Here is a 21,127-nt window from a genome sequence, read left to right as displayed (position 1 = left end):
AAGTTATTGCCATTATGCGGCACTTTTATTATTTTACTTTTATTATGCGGTTGGCAGTTCTGGATTCTAGTTTTGCCAAGATGGCGCCGTTCACGCAGGAGCCAGTGGCAGTAGCTCTGTACACTCTTATGTTTTTCATGTTTTACAGCCCTTCTATCAATTTCCCTGATGAAACGGTTTCCCTCCTAAATAAACATCATAATTATGACCATTCTCTTCAAAAGAAGAGACTAAGCTTTCCTGTATACTGCGTGGACAACGTATGTCAGTAATTCTTTTAATCCATTATTTTTAAGGACCTCTACAAACTGCCTTCATACATGGCTTGATAAACTGCCCCTTACCCATCCTGTCCAGGATTTACGAATGCCGGTGCCCTAGAAGAGCAGAAAGCATTATAAAAGAAAATATCCATCCCGGCTTCCACCAATTCAACCTGCTGCCCGCTGGAAGGCGCTACAGAGCTATAACTGCCAAGACAAACAGACTCAAGGACAGTTTCTTCCCAAGAGCTGTCACCATACTCAACTCGAGTTCTGCACCTTGGACCTAATCAAGACTTATTACTACTATTTATACTACTTATTTATTATGTTGAACACTTATTTATCTATTACTATTTAGTGATTATTTATTTATCTTTACGATATATTGATTTTCTGTGTCTGCTTGTTTGTTGTTGCCTCCATAAACTCAGCGAGTTGTGCGACTTGCCGCTGAACGTTTCCAAAAACCATGGAACTCATCCTCGACTTCAGACGGAACAAGCCCGCTTCACTCTGCTGACCTCACTTGGACCACTTGTTTATTCACTTCTTGTTTATTGATTATTTATTTGTCTGTCTGTTGTTATTTGTGTACTATGTGGTGAAAGCTTTAAACCTCATTATCCTTGTATAATGACAATAAAAGCATTCAATTCAATTCAAGATAATTCACTTTGTGTGTACAGATGTGTGTGTGTGATAATGATTTTTATGTACTTTATGAATGAGTGAACATTCATTTGCTGCCTCCCTCCCACTTTTTGCAATGGAATTACAACTAGTATTATTATTTTAATATGATGGACTACCTTATATCTTTGTGTTTTTGTTTGGGACATAATGTCTCATTTTTATTAGAGCAATAAAGCTTACAAAGCTTGCCAGTTTGTATAGGCTAGACAAGACAAAGGGCGGAATTTTGGGATATGGCGCATATGAAACAGAACAGGAATGCTGGCGCATCCTAATTTTCTTAAGTGCAATGCTAGCTACAGACGTTTGCCAAGTGAGTAGATCAGCATGCATCAAGAAGGGCATTCCAACCCAGTTGGGGTGTGTCCTTGGGGAGTGACCATTTGGTGGCAGAAAGAACTTATACTTCCTGCTCAGACCACATCTAAACACTGGTGTAGCTTGTGTAAAGCAATTTTCGTTAATTGGCTTGGGTGGCAGGCAGGAGCATTCAAAGCTCTCCTAACATATTTATCCCACTAACATTGCCTGCTGAATATTATGACGAGGGCACTTCTCCAATTAGACTCGAATGACTGCAATTATGCATTGTCCCTTTCACATGCGTAGTGTGTCTCTATGTGAGACTAGATGTGGCACACCAAATAATAAGGAAAGATATTTTTATTCAGTGGTGTGCTGTCAGGGCCTTCAAGGCCTTCTCTGCTGGCCTAAGAAATATCTGAATCACAGACTGATGTTAATTATATTTTGCCCATAAATACTTATTAAATCATTCCAAATTGTCTGTCAGCTTCCTTTCATTGCTTTCCCCCTGGTTGCACTGCTTCCAGATGTGTGTTCATATTGAAGCATTTAACAAATCACATTTCAGCCATTATTTGTTGACAGGGTCAGAAATCTGCCTCATGGCCTTCACAATCAGTTCTGCAGGCTCTGCTGCATTAAACAAGCGTCGATAAGACTGTTGCTTTAACCAATCAGATTTCGATTTGGTGACACCAAGGCCTTCTCGCATGCATAGGGATACGTCATTGCCTTCTCGCAGTCGTAGGGAAACGTCATCGCTTTCACCAACTATGATTGGCTAGTGATAGAGTAGGTGGACCAAAGCCAAAGTGAGCCAGCCAGAGATCGCAAACTCCACCCACAATGGCCGACGGAGGAAAACAAATGGATTTGGTTGCAGATTTGCTCACAAAGCCATTTTCCAGACTAACTTTTCCAGAAAAAAATGGACATTATTAAGAAAGGGTGGTCAACTCCGAAGCTAGCAAGCCTGTTACAACCGGGAAAAGGGTTTGTTCGGCACTTTCAGTTCGCTAACTACGAGCGCTATCCCTGGCTCACGGGCTCCGAGAAACACTGCAAATTGTATTGCTGGGAATGCTTGTTATTTGCCACCGATTGACATGGTGTTCGGAGCAACACTGGATTTGCAAATTTGACTTGTTTAACCAAAGCAGCAACCAGACACCAACGCACTGCCGGACACTTACAAGCAACGGTGCTCTCCAAAAGTTTTGGGGAAACTCGAGTGGATTTACAGTTCAGCTAGCAAGTGCGCAGGGAAATGGAGCGGCACAACGAAAAGGTAAAGAAAAATAGGGAAATCTTGAAAAGTTTGATAGACTGTGTAAACTTTCATTTCGGGGACACTTAGCACGACACACAATCCCTTCTGTGCAATAACTTCGGGGTGTGCAATAACAATGTGCAATATCTTTGAAATCTGTGCAATATTTTAGAATCTGTGCAATATTTTAGAATTCTGTGCAATATTTTAGAATTCTGTGCAATATTTTAGAATTCACCTAGCCGGGATGTGACTTTTTATACTTTTATACTACTACTTATGTTTTTTGTTTTTTTTTTACTGGGAAACCACACTTTGCAAAGCTTGGAGTAGCACCACCAATTTCGTTATACGCAGCTGTGTATGATAACAATAAAGGCTTTTGAATTTGAACGATGAAAGCGCTGCATCCCCAAACAAAGGAAATTATGTGGAACTTCTTTCTCTCATTGCTGAGAGAAACATGGATTTACATTCCCACTTGTCCACTAATTAAGTGTTTAGTGGCACGTCGAGCAAAATACAAAACAACCTGATCACAGCTATTGCTGAAGTGATGGAGGAAGAGATGAGAAGGGAAATAAAAGTACTGTTTGTCTCTGTAATGGTGAATGAGTCTGTGCGGTGTGCTGATGGATTTAAAGCACATCTGGATGATTTTGAATTTAGATTTTTGCTTCACACATTTAATGGCATTTTTGAGCATTCAGAAAGGCATTTTTCAATACTACAGAACAAGAAACTGGATGTACAGTTTTGTCTTGCAAGAGTAAAGGAGTTTTGTGACACAGTTGAGCGCGAGAGAAGCCGATATGAGGAACTCTACGAGGTCACTGAACGCAGTGCGGGTGCTCAAAGCGAACGAAGAGGTCAAGCGCAAGATTCTCGCGTGCACTACCACCATCTCCACGACAGGATTCTGGACAATATTATTTGCCAGGCCCGAACCAGAATTCAAGAACACGAAAGACTGATGTTTCTCTCCCTCCTCGACCCGCAGAAGTTTCGGGAATACCAGAAAACTTTCCCACATGCAGCCTTCTCCAGCTTAACGCAGAGCCACGGAGCACTTTTTGATCTGCCTCGGCTAAGAACAGAACTGATTGTAATGTATGCCATGGATGATTTTACAGGAAAATCTCCCACTGATCTTCTTGACTTCCTTCAGCAGAAAAATCTGAGTGAGAGCATGGGGCGGCTGTACACATTAGTGGGTTTGACAGTGACCATCCCCGTGTCCACTGCTTCTGTCGAACGGACATTTTCAGCCCTAAATAGAATCAAAACTTATGCCAGAAATACAACAGGACAGACTCGACTGTCAGCATTAGCTTTGATGGCGATAGAAAATAACTTCTGTGGGGACTCCTTCAGGATGGATTTTGTGTATAAATAAAAATAATTTTTGTTGAGTAAAATGTGTCTATTTTCTGAAATAATATTTACATTTTTGAGGTTATTATTGATTCTATTTAAATGTGTCGCAGCTGTAGCTGCAGTAAAGGTTTTATAGACATAAAATACTTATTTATAGACATAAAATACTTATTGAGAGTTGGATTCATTCACTACTGAAGGCCCAGGTGTGAAATGCACGGCCCGCCACTGCTTTTATTGATAGCAAATTCAATTGTCAACACTGAAATAATAGTACAAATTGGCAACTTGTTCCTCCGGGTACACCGGTTTCCTCCCACATTCCAAAAACATGAATGGTAGCCTGATTGGACACTCTAAATTGCCCCTAAGTATCGGTGTAAGTGTGCATGGATGTCCGTCTCCTTTTGCCCTGCGATTGGTTGGACACCGATTCAGGGTGTCCCCCGCCTCTGGCCCGGAGACAACAGGGATTGCCTCCAGCACCCCCCGTGACCCGAATGAGGATAAAGCGGTTCAGAAAATGAGATGAGATGAGAAATTGGTAACTTGTCCAAAACATTCTGAACACGTGGTCTAACCGTGACCCACATAGACTGGCAAGGGTAAAACAATTAGAGCCCTTTGCAGTGATATCTTTCCTTAAGTTGTGTCAACCTTCTGGTCTTCCAAAGGCTATTTGCAGATCTTACCTTTTCGGACGTTGCCATCTGTTGTACGTTGGAAATCCCCTGCACTCAGTAGAAAGCAGGCCCGATCGTGCGGGTAACGTTCACGGCTTGTGGTGGAACCGTGGCCTCCGATGGCTGGACTCCGCTCATCCCCCAAGACCTGGTCAATCGTGGGACAGTCTTCATTGGCCAGTGCTGCTGCATTGGCTGCTGTGTCACCTTTTTGCTTGGAATCTATGAGGAAGGAAATACAGCGGTAGAAGAAGAGCAAAAAGGAAAAAAAAGAGGACAAACATAGTTGATATGGGAAACTGAGATGACACTGATTAGCGTGAGCTGTATGATCTCTAGACCAGGCGTCACCAAATCTGGTCCTCAGGGTCACCTATCCAGTCTTTTTTCCTCTTCTCCCTCCACCAATTCATCTGAATGAAATTATCAGCATCATTATCAGGCTCTTTTTATTCAGGTATGGTAGAGGAGGTTGATATGGAAAACTGGATAGGGGCTATCGAGGAGCGGAGTTGGTGACATCTGCTCTAGATATAATTATGCAGATGTGTATAATATAGTACAGTAATCCCTCGAATATCGCGGTAAATGTAGACCAGACATGGCCGCGATAATCGAAAAATCGCAAAGTAGGATCGCCGCTATTATAACTACTACCTTTTTTTCCTTCAGTGCTGAGCCCTAGCAGCAAGTGGAAGACAGGGGAGTACATCCGCTTACACGTTTCAGCGTGGATTTTCACATTTTTATGAACTTTAAAAAATAATAATTACCGTATTTACTCGCATATAAGCCGCCCCTGTGTATAGGCTGCACTCTTAAAATTGCCTTAAAATTATTGGATTTTGCAATTTGTCACGTATAAACCGCCCCCTGATTCACAATTTTTACCTCCATATTCATGGTTTCAATAGAGAGTACAAATGTGTTACTTTGAAGGGAAAATCTTAAGAAAAATCACACGTGGTATTTCTGAGATACTGTATGAATCAAAAGCACATTATTGGGGTCAATATCATAAGTAAGTTAATATGACTGTCTTTGAAAATGCAAAATATCAAATTAATCAATATGAAAAAAGAAATAAGTCTAGCTTGATGAGAACCTGATGCTTTTTAATAACAGAAATTAAAAAATTCTTACCAGAAGTTTAAGATGTTGTGGCGGCCCAATTGCTTCTAATGTCGAAATATCTAGATTTTTTTTTCGATAGTTGTCACTTTTGAACAAGAAATAAAAAGAAAAAAAATCAAAGCAAAATTTTGTTTTATTTCATAATCACAAATGTACAATCATTTCCTTTCAAAAAGGAAGTAATGTAAGCACAACCAGGAAGTGTGTCTGTAGCGCTATAGTTTTCACCAAGTCTCTGGTGCAATAATATTATGAGATACACATTACGCAGGTATCAACGATCGACTGCAAGACCTTGCATCAGCCTTAACAACTATTGAGATGTGCTGACATGGTGAACGCTACAAACACATGTAAGGATACTCACGTCTGGCCAGTCAGCGCACGTTTAACTAGGTAACACGGCAGCACCCTAGGTAAGATGGCGACGCCCTGAGCGAGAAGTGACAGGCACAAATGATTTTTTTCACGTTTTATGCAAGATACTGTTCATTTATTTCTTGAATTTCATTCATAGACATCAAAATATTTTTTGTCTTGCGTATTATCTGTTGATCTTTTCTGTTTTGAAATAAATGTCTTGCGTCTTCGTCATCTTGCATTTTCATGCATGTTGTCTTTTTATGCGCATATAAGCCGTACCCTTGATTCAGTCATCATTTTTGTCAGAAATATGCGGCTTATATGCGAGTAAATACGGTAATAGCAGAAAATAATTGTGACAAAGTGAATTCGCGCTAATCGAGGTTAGGCTGTATTTGAATTATAGTCACTTCCATTCAAGGATTTGGAAGAGTGTAGCTCTCAGACATCAGAATCATCTTTAATCCTCCAAAAGGATATTTCGCCAGACTTTCATTACAGTCAACTTCCCTGTAGGTCATTTTCTGTTGTACAGTAATACCTTGACATACAAGTGCCCCGACATACAAGCAATTTGAGATACGAGTAAAATTTTGAGCAAATATTCATCTCGAGATACGAGACAAATTTTGATATACGAGCATACAGCGGACGCGAGAGACTGCTCATAAGAACATCATGGGCACTGTCTTTCTGGTCGCAACTCCCTCGTGTAATGTCTCTACAAGCACTGGGTGGAGCGCTGCATTTTTTCTTCTGTCCAAGGAGAACATGGCCCGAAACCGGGGTACTCAGTGCAGATGTGAAAGCAGTCTCGGTCAGGGCAGCGGTCGAGTATGAGCCAAAAGCCCCTTTTCCTGCACTTTTTTAAATCTTGTTTTTTGGTGTAAATATCCCATCATACCATGTGGACAATTTTGGTTTATACGTTTTAAAAAATCCAGCTTTCTTGTGTAATTTGGTGGGTGCAATTTATCGACACGTGGACATTTACAACAGAAGTAATAAATACAAAAATAAAGTAATCTTATTTTCTGTGGATCACATACCTGCCCTGTTGATGTCAATGATCTCCTCCTGTGCAAGTGGACAATCTCCAGCACCCATCATGATGGCTGATCCCACCATACCAGGTCCGAGAACATTGCCCATTAGCCTATGGGGTGAGGCGGTTGCCATGGCGAGAGCATCTGGTTTGCAGTAGTTAGGACTTCCTGGTTGTGGTGGTCGGGGTATATGCTTGTTCCTCTTCTTCGGGAGCTTTTGCTTTGCCATGGCAAGGGAGTAGTACATACCGAAGTTGTTGACAATGACAGGAACAGGCATGGCGATGGTCAACACACCGGCCAAGGCACACAGGGCGCCCACCAACATTCCCGACCATGTCTTTGGAAACATATCTCCATAACCCAATGTTGTCATGGTTACCACTGCCCACCAAAAACCAATGGGAATGTTCTTAAAGTCTGTGTGGGCACCAGCAGTTGGATCATCTGGGTCAGCACCTAGGCGCTCGGCATAGTAAATCATGGTTGCAAAGATGAGGACCCCCAGTGCCAGGAAAATAATGAGCAGCAGGAACTCATTGGTGCTAGCCCTCAGAGTGTGACCCAGGACCCGCAAACCAACAAAGTGGCGAGTGAGCTTGAATATGCGCAAAATCCGAACAAAGCGCACAACACGCAGGAAGCTGAGCACATCTTTAGCTGTTTTTGAGGACAGGCCGCTAAGTGCTACCTCCAGGTAAAATGGCACAATGGCCACAAAATCTATAATGTTCAGGCTGCTGCGGAAGAATTCGGTTTTGTCAGGGCAGAAGATAACACGCGCCATCACCTCAATGGTGAACCAAATGACGCAGACACCCTCAACATATGTCAGCCATCCATCTGTGACCACTTCAAACACTGTCTGTAGGGTGGGAGCAACACAAATTATAATATTGAACATCAATAATTCACTCTGCTTAATTGAAAATTAACATTTATAAAATACATAACTTTGGTAACATGAGATGTAATAATACATATTGTCTGTCATTAAATTATTTTTACATAATGCCAGGTTAAACACAATAATGCCTGATCAGATACAATAATTTATGTACATAATTTATATATAATATATTTATTTTAAAAAAGTGTTTTGAAACAAACAGTTGTTATAACTATTGTCACTATCAGGTCATTTTATAGTGATGAAAGGGTAGCCAGGATTTTGCCCTTTAGAAATTACATGCAATACACAACACAATGACATAATTGTATTGTATATTCATGTGGCTTTTTAATTATTTTGCCATTATGTTAAAAAAAAATCAAAAAACAGCACAACTCATTTTTTTTAGACCAATCGCATTTTTGCAGAGGTGGGAAGAAGTCTTTGTTATGCAAGTAAGTCTCAGTCTTTGACATCAATCCCAAGTCAAGAATGACAAGTCTAAAGTCAATTCGCCAGTCCTACAATTTGAATTTTGAGTCTTTTGAAAACAGAGTAAAAATATATATAATTTACTCAGACTATGGATGCTGTTAAAATCTGTCTTTATTTTTATGCTGTCAGTTAAACGTGTTAAGAATGGCATTAATGAAAAACTGCCAGGACGACGTAACACCCGATAAATCATGGCCTTTCCGTAAGTTTGGAATTTAAGACAATGCGGCACGCTCCAGGAGTGAGCTTCATTTATTTGATTTGGGTTTTAATTGGAAAAATGTGTGCATTGAGTCAGCGTGACATGCATGAATCCGCCTGGCTGCAAGGCGCGACCCATTATTGTTGTTTTTGAGCATGTTCAAATGAAAAACAGTGATCACCCCTGATGCCGCCTCACATGTTTCTCAGGCGCCTGCATGAATAAGTAGATTTGGGTGAAATCCTGAAATGTACCTTTGGCTTTTTAAGCCCAAAATGTGGTACTCTGATGGTGGCACATAATGAGCTCCATATAAATAGACTGTGAATGAACGAGTGTACAGAATATTTTTCGAGCACCACAGGCAGCCTTTCTCTCGTGGGCTAAAGCTCACCATTTTCAGCTTCAACCACAAAAGGATCAGGGTGATCTTGCAAAAACGTAACTTTGGCTTTTTAACCCAATTTGTGGCACATTTTGGTGAGTTAAATGATTTGATTCCTTTTTTTGCATTTTATTTTCATTTTCATTGACTTCTCGTGTGGCACAATACAAAAATGTATAGCTTAGTGTTAGTGTTATGTCAGTTTGTGAGAAAGTAAGCTTTTTCTTTGTTAATACCAAGAAAAAACCTTCTGGAAGCATACTAGAGATAAGAGACTGTTTTTAAGTTATGTAATTAAATGTCTTGGCTGCCTAGGAAAACATAAGCAAGACAGCCTTTACAGGTCACCAGCATTGGAGGACCCACTTGGATGTAAATTTTTGATCGATCAAATGTTTCTCTGTAACATTTCATTATTCGGTAGTAATTCTACTGACGAAATCAATTGGTTCCAGAGTGGTTTTGAAATCTGGATATCTCCTAAGTAGAAGCATATTTTACGTTGTTTTTTTTCTTTAGTAGCCCCTAAACCCTTTGAAAATATATCATTTTTATGTATCTATGCAAAAAGAAAAAAGATCTGAAAATTATTACGCCATTTAATTGGATGAGAAAACGTCCGCCTACTTAAGGCATCATGAAGACGCAGCTTCCTTATAGCCAATGGGTGTCCAGTGAGGTGTTGGTAGATTGGGAAATGGGACTATGACGACAATAAAAAAAATACATATAAAAAATAAAAAAGACCTACAGAGGAAGTGTTTTTATGTTTCGGTGATGTTTTAGTTCATTTGATGTTTTGTAACTTGGACTGCTTTTCGTATGATAGAATGGTGCCCGTTGAAGCTTTTCGTAACCTGAATATTTTGCATGTTGAATCAATTGTAAGTAAGATATACCACTGTATAAATATTCCGTATTAAGACATGGGCACATATATTTGTTTTTTTCTCATAATTTTATTATATTGAGAGTTCTGAATAAAATGGTAAGCTGCACTGTTTTCATGGAGACTCAGCCGTCACATTTTTGGTGGGAACAATTTTTTTTTATGTGCACAGGGTTTGTACGGGTCATTTAAACTTTGAAAACGCTTGGATTGTACTGTCGTGTTTTCAAGGTTGGAAAAATACTTGATTTTGTCCATGCAGTCCTGCAAAATGCTTAGAAGAGTTAGGCACGCAATATTTCTCAGCACTCTATCTAAAAATATCAATTATTAAATAAAGTTAAATAATTTAGCTTATTCGCTGCTAAACATTCATTCTAGAGTATTGATGCCCCACGTCAAATCGCCACAAGAGTAATGTAATGTTGCAGCTAGATTTGCACTTCAATTACTCATTAAATTGTCCTAATATTTCACCAGACAAAAAAGAAAAATGTTTTTTGAAAGTACCTCTGACACTGTTCTTGATAAGATTTTCCCATTTTAAAACTGTATAATCAGATTGACTATAGATGGAGTACGCGCGATCTTTGGACACAGGAGTGGATTGGTGGCAAAGATGCATGAGAAGATGCAGGAGGAAAACATCACGGATGAGCTCACAGATTATCACACACTGCATAATACACCAAGAGTCATTGTGTGGCAAAGCCTTGAAAATGGAACATGTAATTAGCACCAGTGGTTAACTTCATCTGAGCCAGAAGGTTAAAACATCACCATTTCAAAGCATTTTTGGAATGAGTTAGATATGGTGTATGGTGACTTGCCCTATCACACAGAGGTGCAGTGCTAAGCCAGGGAACGGTGCTGCAAGATCTTTTTAGCGGCACGAGAAGATATGTCTGTTCATGGAAAGCAAAGGGACAAAAGACACAACAGAGGTCCGAGGTGAAATGTTTCTGTGTGAAATGGTGTTTCTGTGTGACATCACGAGCCATCTGAATGTGATGAACCTACAGCTTCAGGGACGGGGGCGTGTCACCTCTGATATGTAAAGTACAGTGAATGTGTTTAAAACCAAGATGAGCCATTTTCCCAAATGCCGGACCATAAAAGAGAAGCTCTCTAAAGCTGTGTTTCCAAGTGGACAATTTACTGGTTAACAGACTGGCCGTCGACTTCCGATGAAGATTCGCTGACTTTGAAGCCCAAAAGATCAGGTTTGAACTTATCAGCAGTCCTATTGCAGTTGATGTGGAAAGTGCACCACCAAACCTACAAATGGAGTTGATTGAGCTCCAGTGCAATGACACACTGAAGGATAAATATGAGAGAGTGGGTGCTGCTGAGTTTGCTCGTTTCATCCCTGACACAATGCCCCCGCACGCATCAAAGCTGAAAAGCAGCAGTGTTTGGCAGCACATACCTGTGTGAACACATGTTTTCTTTGATGAGGATGAGTCTAAACAAAACATCACACAGGAGCCGTCTTACTGATAAGCACCTTCAGTCAATCCTGAGGATTTCCTCAGCTCAGAGCCTGACCCGGAAAACTGACGAACAAAAGACGAGTCACTGCCAAGTATCAGACTCATCCTCAGACAAGTAAGCATCAGAGAGCATTAATGTATTTTTTTGTTTTTAATTTAGTTAAACTCTTTATATTTGTTTCTACAATAGAAGTATTTGACAGAAGTATTTTGATATTTGATATTAAGGTACAAATTTTGTTTTTGAAGGACGTTTTTGTTGTTTGCCTGTTGACAATCGTGACCGGACGTTTCATCGAAAGACGTTTGGTCCCCGGACGTTTGGTCGACCGGACGTTTGGTCGAACGGACGTTTGGTCGAACGGACGTTTGGTCGAACGGACGTTTAGTCGAACGGACGTTTGGTCGAACGGACGTTTGGTAGAACGGACATTTGGTAGAACGGACGTTTGGTAGAACGGGTTTGCATGCAATTGATAGATTTTAACATTCGGTGAATAGGGATTTAATGATATTTTTTAACATTGAGTGAATAGGGTAAGGGCTAAACAAATGAAAGTCTCGTGACTCAAACCTCGGGACTCGCGAACCCGGCGACCAAACGTCCGTTCTACCAAACGTCCGTTCTACCAAACGTCCGGTCGACCAAACGTCCGGGGACCAAACGTCTTTCGACGAAACGTCCGAATACCGTTGACAATGTTGAATGTCAACTTGAAATTACTGACAGAACCATAAGACAATATTGCTTTATTCATTTAATGCAGCGGACAAGTGTGATTTGTAGGAGTTTTTTTGTCTGTGTGTTGAAAAACGTTTTCACTTGAGGTTACTGACAGAGGCATAAATATTACTGGATTATTCATTTAATCTTAAAAATTGTACACTATGTTAGGTTCAATAGACTATGTGCAATCATTTCAATATGTGTAAATGAACATTGAATCAGTCCGGCCGGCCCTCGGCTTGTAGCAAATTTGTATTTTTGGCCCTTTCTGTATTTGACTTTGACAATCCTGGTTTAGATAGTCCAATGAAATCAAGTTGGCTGCCTAGCACAGAAATGCCCGGGCCATTTTGTTTGTTCCAGTCCACACATGTTTAGACGTCATTGTTCTTGGGAAACACGTATTTGTTCTTTTAATAAGCGCTTTAGTCTCTTCCATTCGCACTCTGACAAGACAACAACTTGGAAAGGAAGGCTGCCTTGCGGGACATTTCAAATGTGTGCCGTGATTATAGTTGTACCTCTACTTATGAATGCCTCTAGGTACGAAATTCTCAGGTTATGAAAGCTTTGTATATGGAAATGAGTGCCGTAAGCTATGAAAACAAGAACCGAGTTACGAAATCCTCCCAAACTTCAATACACCCCACATATTCGTTATTTTATTTTGAAATTGCCGCGCGTGCATTGCTTCTTACTTCATTATATTGCTACATTCTACTGGGCTCTCTTTGGCTGTCTCACAACAACAACTCTTCAATTTCCAATGATTCTCTTATGTCTTTTTGACCGCCATTCGTCATCACAGGGTTCTGACGGTGTTTTTTTATTTGTATTTTTTGTTTGGTTAGTGGTGGTTATCCATAGAAGAAAAACTGAACGTGTTGAAAAAATATGAAGGTGACATGTGGTTGACTGAAATTGCAAGGCAATATTGCCGAAACCCATCCACAATTACTACGATATTGAAACATAAGGAAGCATTAAAAGCTACGACTCCTTCCCATGACCTCTCCGTGGTATCGAAAAGGAGATCACCACTGAACAACGAGATGGAGAGATTTTTACTTCTATGGATGAAGTTAAAAGGAATTGTTGTAAATTGTAGCTTCGACATTGTTGTGTGCTTGAACATAATTGGGTGGGGGTGACCAGGCATACCCTTAATTCTGGTGGAGGAAACTATGGCTGAGTGGCTTTAACTTGAAGTCGAGGCTCAACCTAAAACTCAGCCTGTGGTGGCTGAAATTGTGTCGCTGGGACAGGTGGTCAGCGAGGAGGACATTGACGACTTGGTCAAGGGGCAAAAAACGAACTCTCGGCAGAGGAGCTGAGGAAGCTGGAGGTACTGGAACACTCGGCAATACAGGAGGAATAAAACAAGAAGGTGGCCGGGGAGGAAGCAGCAAGCATTCCGACAGCAAAAATCAAAGAAATGCTGGAGAAATTTCACGAACATTCGTCTTCGGAGGAAAAGCATCCAGAAAAAGTGTTCACGAGTCGTGCTATCGCCCACTTTGATGACGTTTGTCTTCTGCATTTCAGGATTATTGTCAAAAAGTCGTCAAAGGCAATCGTCTTTGGATAGCTTTTTCTCAAAACGTCCGTCAACCACCATTGCAGAAGGGGAACTTAAACCCAAACAGTTAAGAAGCAGGAGTGAGAAATAAAATGGGTGAAAAATTAAATTCAAGGGAAATCATAAAACGTTAATGTTTGTTGTTGATTAATGTTGTTATTTGAATTCTTAATTCCATGATTATTAGATGTGCTCTGGTGCTCTGTCTCAGTTGCCTACCGTTAACTTCTTCTTGTTCACCTGCGTTTCAACACGGATATTTTGCATGCTTGTTATTCATTTTAAGTAATTAATTAATCATGTTCTTATCATTTTCTCTCATTTTTGTGTTTCTCACATCTTTCATACAAAATTGGGGCACTGTGAGGACTGAAGAACGAATTAGAGAATACAAAGTACTGCTCTACTTACAAAATTTTCAACATACAAAATAAGTTCTGGAAGGAATTAATTTCATAAGTACAAGTATGACTATATATGCTTAAAGTTGGCGGCCTATGAAGATGATGTCTCGGCTAAACTCCCCCTTACAACTTTTTCACTATTGCATCACACCTCTCTCTACTCATGTCTCGCATTATATCGCAAACACCCCAAATATCTCACTGTCCATTTTTCCCAATATTGTTCAGCTCTATTTAAAATCAAAATGGAAAGAGGAATAAAATCCTCTTAGCATTGCCAAATGAAATATTATTTGCCAATGTGCTGATATGTTGTTGAGAAAAGTAACAATATGGAGAAAAAAATGTGGCGCACATAAAATGCCTGGTTTACTGTATCCTTGTGTTAATATGGCAAAGTTACATTTGGATTATGAACAAAGATGACATATTCATGCTGTATTGTTTTTCATGGGGTCAATTGGGGTAATTATAGTGTCTTTCCACGTGTGCATATGTTGGTGGATAGGTGTAACATTCCTCCTTGTCTTTATTTTTTTAGCTTCTTTTTTGTTCATCTAAGTAGCTAAACAAGATTTTTTTGTGTGCACCAACATACCACCAATACAATTTGAAATCCTTACGTTTGAAGACTGCAATGTGTACTCGTTTAATAGTGATGTTGTGGCTTCATTGTGAACCACTAATCTGGCAATCCAGACGAGACAAAGATGTGGTGTGCCTCAATATTTTGATCTTGCTTGCAGTATCAGTTTAGGCCACAAATTTTACATAGTGCTCTATTAAAGTCCAGGTCAAGTCTTTTAACAATTTTTCAAGTCGAGCCTAATAATATGACTGAAATCCACACATCTGCTCATAGGATTTCGATCATGTAGAAAAAAAATCCATGAAATCATAATGATAAAAGCTATACTCCACTAAAATAATAATAATAATTAACTTACCTCTTCATGTGTCACATTACTAACAGTGATGTTTTCAGTCAGGTTGTAGATAGTGTAAAAGGTTTCGTGGGTCTCCAGGCAAAATGTAGAGATGGAGAGGAGGATGAAGAAGAGTGATCCAAATGCCACATACTAAAGAGAGGAAGAAGAGAGGAAGTTAATATTTCAAATTTTATACTTATTCATAATCAGTAAAAGCTTAATAGGACAGATTTTTTCCACCTTTTTTAAGCCAAGGCATATTTTGTTTCGGTGAAAAAAAATCCCGCAGCACACCACCAGCTAAAATTGTGGAAAAAAAGCTTATATTATTCTAAATGTTCTATTGGTAATATAAACATTTTTTCCACATTGAAGAATGTCATATTACACATATCAGTGGTTCTTAACCTTGTTGGAGCTACCGAACCCCACCAGGTTAATATGTGCCTTCACCGAACCCCACCTGTTTCATATGCGCATTCAGCGAACCCTACTTTAGTTTAAAATAAAACGTGATTTTTAAAAAAATCAACAAACTGTATTTTCACACCTATAAAACGCACCGTGTGATAGGGCGCAGTCTCATTTGCGGGTATATTTTCTGTTTTTTGTCAATACATTGGACGCCTCGTCCGATAGGGCACTAGCATGACAATAGGCTAGCGTATGTTATGCTAGCCGCTCGTGTACCTATGTTATGCTATCCAATAGTGTATGTTATGCTAGCTGTTAGTGTATGTTAGGCTTGGCACTAGCATGTTTTTTTAAAGACAGCACGAGCATAACTGAGTTTTATAATGCTTTATTGAGGTCAAAGATACACTGACATAAAGAGTTCGCTGTTTCACATGCTAGGTTCCACTGTCAGTCAGAATTGTATATTCCGGGAACTTGATTCCAGTTTTGGCGAAGCTTCGAACACTGCTGGCCGACACTTGAGCCCAGTCATCCACAATCCATTGTAACTCGCAACATGCATCACTCCCAAGCCTTTGATTCTCCTTGGTTATATCGGCATCGGCAATTCATTCCAAATCGTCACGTAACTCGTGCGACGCTGCTTGCCCGAACTACAATGTTGGCCATCCGTTAGAAATCTGCTAGCTATCCGTTAGAAATCTGCTAGCTATCCGTTAGCAATCCACTAGCAATCCCTTAGCAAAGCTGTTAAATTGTGCTCGATCCATGGCTTCAGTCCATTTTCCAAGCCTTCACACCCGCATTGTGTTGTCATTCATGCCAGGCATTTCCTCTGTATAGCTCTGATATGCAGTATTGAGTGTTTTTGAGGGTTAAAAGCACTGCAAGCACACGGAAGTCAAATGCCTTGCCACTCCCCTGGGATGTTTTGAATGGATTTACCGTAATGCTTGGAATGCGCGGGGAGGCTATTTTTAGTGTGAACATCCAACAAGAAATAAAACCAGTCAATCAAGCGGTCCTGGCCATCGAAAATTGAGTTTAGTGCACAGACAAAACACACCGACCGTTTGGGCGCATTGACTATTTAAGAGAAAATTTTAGACTTTTAAGTGCGCCGTATAGGTGTGAAAATACGGTATATAAATTCCTCGCAGCAATGATTGGCCAAGCAATGTCACGTGATCATTTGCAGCCAGTGATGGTCAGCGGGACATGTTATCGTGAATAGACATGATGTGTCGATCTGTCTTGACCTCCATGGCAGAGGCTCCATCGAACCCCTGAGACCAACTCACCGAACCGAACCCCGAGGGTTCGATCAAACCCAGGTTAAGAACCACTGTTATAGATTCTCAAATAGAAATCAAAAACACAAAAAAAGGATTTTATTTTTTAAATTGTACATATTTAACTGCAGACATCAGATCAATGCGTCTGAAAATTGTGTTGATTGTGGTGAGAGGGAATTTGGCTATTTCTTTAGTCGCGTCGGGTCCGAGCATCTCATTTACAATGGCTTTGCAAGCTAGAAGTAGCAATCGCTCTGCCACAGTGTGGGACATTTTGATTTAGCCACAAATTCAGCGACGTGGTAGCTAGTTTGAAGGGCTCTCTCGTTTACCTTTGCGTTTTTTTTTCTCAGGAAAGTTGCTTGTTTCTCTGTGTGTTTATGCTTACAATCAAAATACTCCACATATTTGTTTTGAAGTGAAGGATGTTTTATTTGGAAGTGGCGTTTAAGCTACTGTGGACAATCGCACTCTTGGAGAGTTTTTCACCACATACCAAGTGTGTCCAAGTAAATCCAAAAAAGATAACTTTCGTTGTATTGCCTAAAGCAGTGTTTCCCAACCTTTTTGAGCTGGGGCACACTTTTTGCATTGAAAAAATCTCAAGGGACACCACCATCTGAAAATCTTTTAATTTAAGACTATGTTGCCTATATTAACAATAGTCATTCTCATCAAAGTTTTATCGGCAGGAAACACATAAACCTTCAAAATTATTCAAAAATCAAATTTTTCACACTGACCTAATGTCACCAAAAGTTTGTCTGCGGACCTTGAACATCTCCCGGTTCGAGTGATGCAAAAATAAGTAATGTCATGTTTTTAATCGCATAATTGAGTTTTCTCCAAATATTACTTAAATCTCATAATATTACGCAAAAAAATTGTGCTCACACAGACTTTACGTCGCCAAAAGTTGATGCCCTAGAAACCAAACAATGTTTATGTTAGAGAAAAAAAAGGAACAAAATGACAGTTTCACGATTTGAATCTTGTAATAATATCATCTATAATTTAACGTTCATCATGTTTTGATTAATACGTCTTATACGCGAGAAATTGTAAAATTCAAAAAATTTAAGGCAATTTTAAGGGTGTGGCTTATACACGCGGGCGTCTTATATGAGAGTAAATACGGTAGGTTTAGACGGCGGCACCCTAGTTAAGATAGCTGTGCCCCGAGCAAGCATTGACGGGACCGTGACTTTTGCACGTTTTATGCAAGATACAAAAATTTTTTTCTTGAATTTCATTCATAGACGTCAAAATAAATTTTGTTTTGCGTTTTATCTGTTTATCTTTTTTCTATTTTGAAATTAATGACCGTATCGACCGCATTCGCTTGCGTCATGATGTCACGCCGCCATTGCGTCATGACGTCATCGTGCCATTGCGTCATGACGTCATCGTGCCATTGCGTCATGACGTCATCGTGCCATGGCGACGTCAACTTGCAGTATCGTGCATGTTGTTTTTCATGCGCATATAAGCGTACCCTCGATTCAGTCATCATTTTTTGTCCGAGAAAAGCGGCTTATATGCGAGTAAATACGGTACATATAAATGACCACCAGTGATTCTAAAGGATGTATTCCTTTTTGTGCTGTGTGGGAAGAATTTCCTGGGTTTAAAAAACTCTCTACAAGTCAGGCCTGTCAGGAAAGTTCAAAGCCAAACTCTCGCACCTATATTAACATGCTGAAGACATTTGCATCAGAGTTTTAAAATTATCAGATACAGGAAGTGTTTGTAGCGTCACTTGTCTGTGGCGTCTTAACGCATTCGCGGGCGAAATGGCAAATGGGTACATCACCCATGACTTAAAATCGGTGTCAATAGGCCTAGGCTGCCTATGTGGTTAGTGAGATCAGTGACATGTGAGCCTTTTTACCTACTAAGTCGAGAGACCGCACTCAAGAGCAACTCTTTTAAAGCCTGCTATGTCAAAGTATCTTCTTTTACTCTGCTTGATCTTATGTAAGTTGGACAGCATTTTGTATCTTGGAAGAGTAATTTGCATATCAAAGTGTCCTGAACATTTTGTATATAGTAGCATCTGTAGTTGGAGGTACCACTGTAGTAAAATGATGATGATTATTTTTCTCTATCTTTTTCTTCAGTAACCACAAAGAAAAGGGCTTGTACTGTGAAAGAATTCCATGCTGTTAATAAAAGTACCAGGTAAGGCTGCGTGTGAGGTATGTATTTCAGCGTCACCAGAGGACCCGAAGAACCAAAGCTCGAGCGCAAGTTTGATGTAAAAATATCACACAAGTGCCATTGAGCAGGAAAATAGGAAGAGACTTGTTTATTTGTTTTGTTAGGGTTCAATGTTAAAATTCCAACATGATTTTTTTTTAAATACATGTCAACTGGCAATCTTTTCTGGTTAGTGAAATCTCTGTTGCATTAAGGTTTAAAACATTACCCCTGATTTAAAAAAGATCAGGGTAAATATATTAGTATAAAACTAGCTATTTTATAATATCTAAGTAGATTTAATTTACTGCTGGTGAAATAAATAAAATCAAGACTGAACTAAAGAAACCTGCAATCAAACTACCACTGGTCAGGTGTCTGCAGAGTTGTATAAAAACTATTCCACTGAACAAAGTACAGTATACAGTAATGAAGTGGGGCTGACATTACATAAAGTGCCATTTTGTAAAATGTATACGTATACGTGTAGACATATATACTTGTTATGGCTATGTAGCCTGTCGAACACCAATTTGCTTTCTGATGTCTTCACTGCTTATTTAGTTTATATTCTTGCCTTATGCTGGAGAGCAGTGTTACAGTGTTGTCACATAGAGAAAAAAGATTTTCAGAGGCCAGTCCCCGAGGTGCTCAAAATTTAAGGATTTTTTTTTATGTTGAGTGTTTCAATATTTGAAGTCATTTTCACCTGGAGGATGATCACAGGGGAGAATGAGACGGCCTACAGAGATGAGGTCTGTTGAGTTCATTCTGGGATGTTACTATATGTTCATTTGGAATTAATAGATAATGAAGCTATAATTTAAATTGTGCCATACTGTTTGGACCGAGTGCACTTTCCCCCAGTCTTCCTGTCGGGGCCAGTCAATTGTTTTCATAACTATGGACTGAACAGGACAACAAGTTCCAGGCCAGACGGATGATCTACAAGGACTCTTAAACTGCTTTGTCTCGGAATCCTGCAGATGGCGATATATCGAATCAAACTTCCGAGAATACTCGCATTATTGTTCAAATATACTGTTGCTCTGTTTACCTTATAAATAAATTATTATGCTTACTGGTGCAAATTCTAATGCCGTTGTTTTGATTTACGATCCGCTTGGGTTACTTTTTATGCTTATTGTGCAAATTCTTACGCAGGTGTTCCGATAAAAACAGATTGTTATGACAGTTGTTTTTATAACCTTCATGATGTTATTCGGTTAAGCTTATACAATTGTTCAAAACAGTTGAGACAGTTGTTTTTGCTTATGCAATTGTTAAAATCAGATTACCTTTGAATGTTTTGGTTATGTGCTGCTAAATGGACCAAAGAGTATGCTGCCCGTCAGAATACTCTTGCGAACAAAGCCGCGTTGGGAGTGATTTTCCTTGCAAGTTTGTAAGCAGTTATGTTGAAAGATGTTTTCCTATTTTAATTAAATATTACTAATAATTATTTAAAAGGTTTTAATCATTATTCCAACATTTTGGCCCTTCGAGTAGCCGGGGTCAACACACCGATCAGGAATCCAGACGCTGCGGTTCAATATCTGGAGTGACCGTGCACGGCGAGAATCCCTTTTCCAGGCTGGATTATTTCTCAGCAGCGCCTGGATTCTGGACGGTTGATGACTATCCTTAAAGGGAACATCTATCAACTTTCTGGTGAGTATGTGTGTGATTTCTGCATATTGTTGACGGGTTCCAAATGCGCGAAGGGCATCACACGCGATGGCCTTATTTTGAGAAATAAGGCTTGCGTCCTGGGGGTGGCGATTTTAAAACCCTGGGCATACTAGTCTCTACAAGGTAAAGAGACAGAGCATGAGTCTATCAAACTGAGGGCAGTTCGGGGTGTCCTGTACGGTGGTCCGGAAAAGTACAAATATAACTCCGACGGTATATCAGGCTAGGGTATACATTTGTGTTACGTGTGTTGCGTGTGTAGTTCCGATAATAAAAGGCGGAAAAGAAAGTTAACTAACTGATAACTGTGTGCACGCGAACTCCCTTCAAAATGGGCAGCTCGAATATCAAAGCGGCTAGGGATGACGTTCCGAAGCAGCGTCTGCCGTGT

At 39.8% G+C, this 21,127-nt stretch overlaps 1 protein-coding gene across 3 annotated transcripts in view; it reads right to left on the bottom strand.

The window, feature by feature from the left end:
• The window catches only part of LOC144089173 (voltage-gated potassium channel KCNC1-like), a 133,426-nt gene that overhangs the window by 32,243 nt on the left and 80,056 nt on the right, over positions 1–21,127 (bottom strand). For all 3 annotated transcript variants that reach the window (XM_077620097.1, XM_077620098.1, XM_077620096.1), the window contains exons 2-4: positions 15,152–15,283; positions 7,142–8,003; positions 4,605–4,817 (exon numbers count right to left, since the gene is read on the bottom strand). In XM_077620097.1, the coding sequence (XP_077476223.1) occupies positions 4,605–4,817; positions 7,142–8,003; positions 15,152–15,283 (1,207 nt within the window). The remainder of the gene's footprint in view (positions 1–4,604; positions 4,818–7,141; positions 8,004–15,151; positions 15,284–21,127) is intronic.

Source organism: Stigmatopora argus, chromosome 14 (genome assembly GCF_051989625.1).
Source record: "Stigmatopora argus isolate UIUO_Sarg chromosome 14, RoL_Sarg_1.0, whole genome shotgun sequence".
NCBI lineage: Eukaryota > Metazoa > Chordata > Actinopteri > Syngnathiformes > Syngnathidae > Stigmatopora > Stigmatopora argus.
This window is presented reverse-complemented; position numbering and strand designations above follow the sequence as displayed.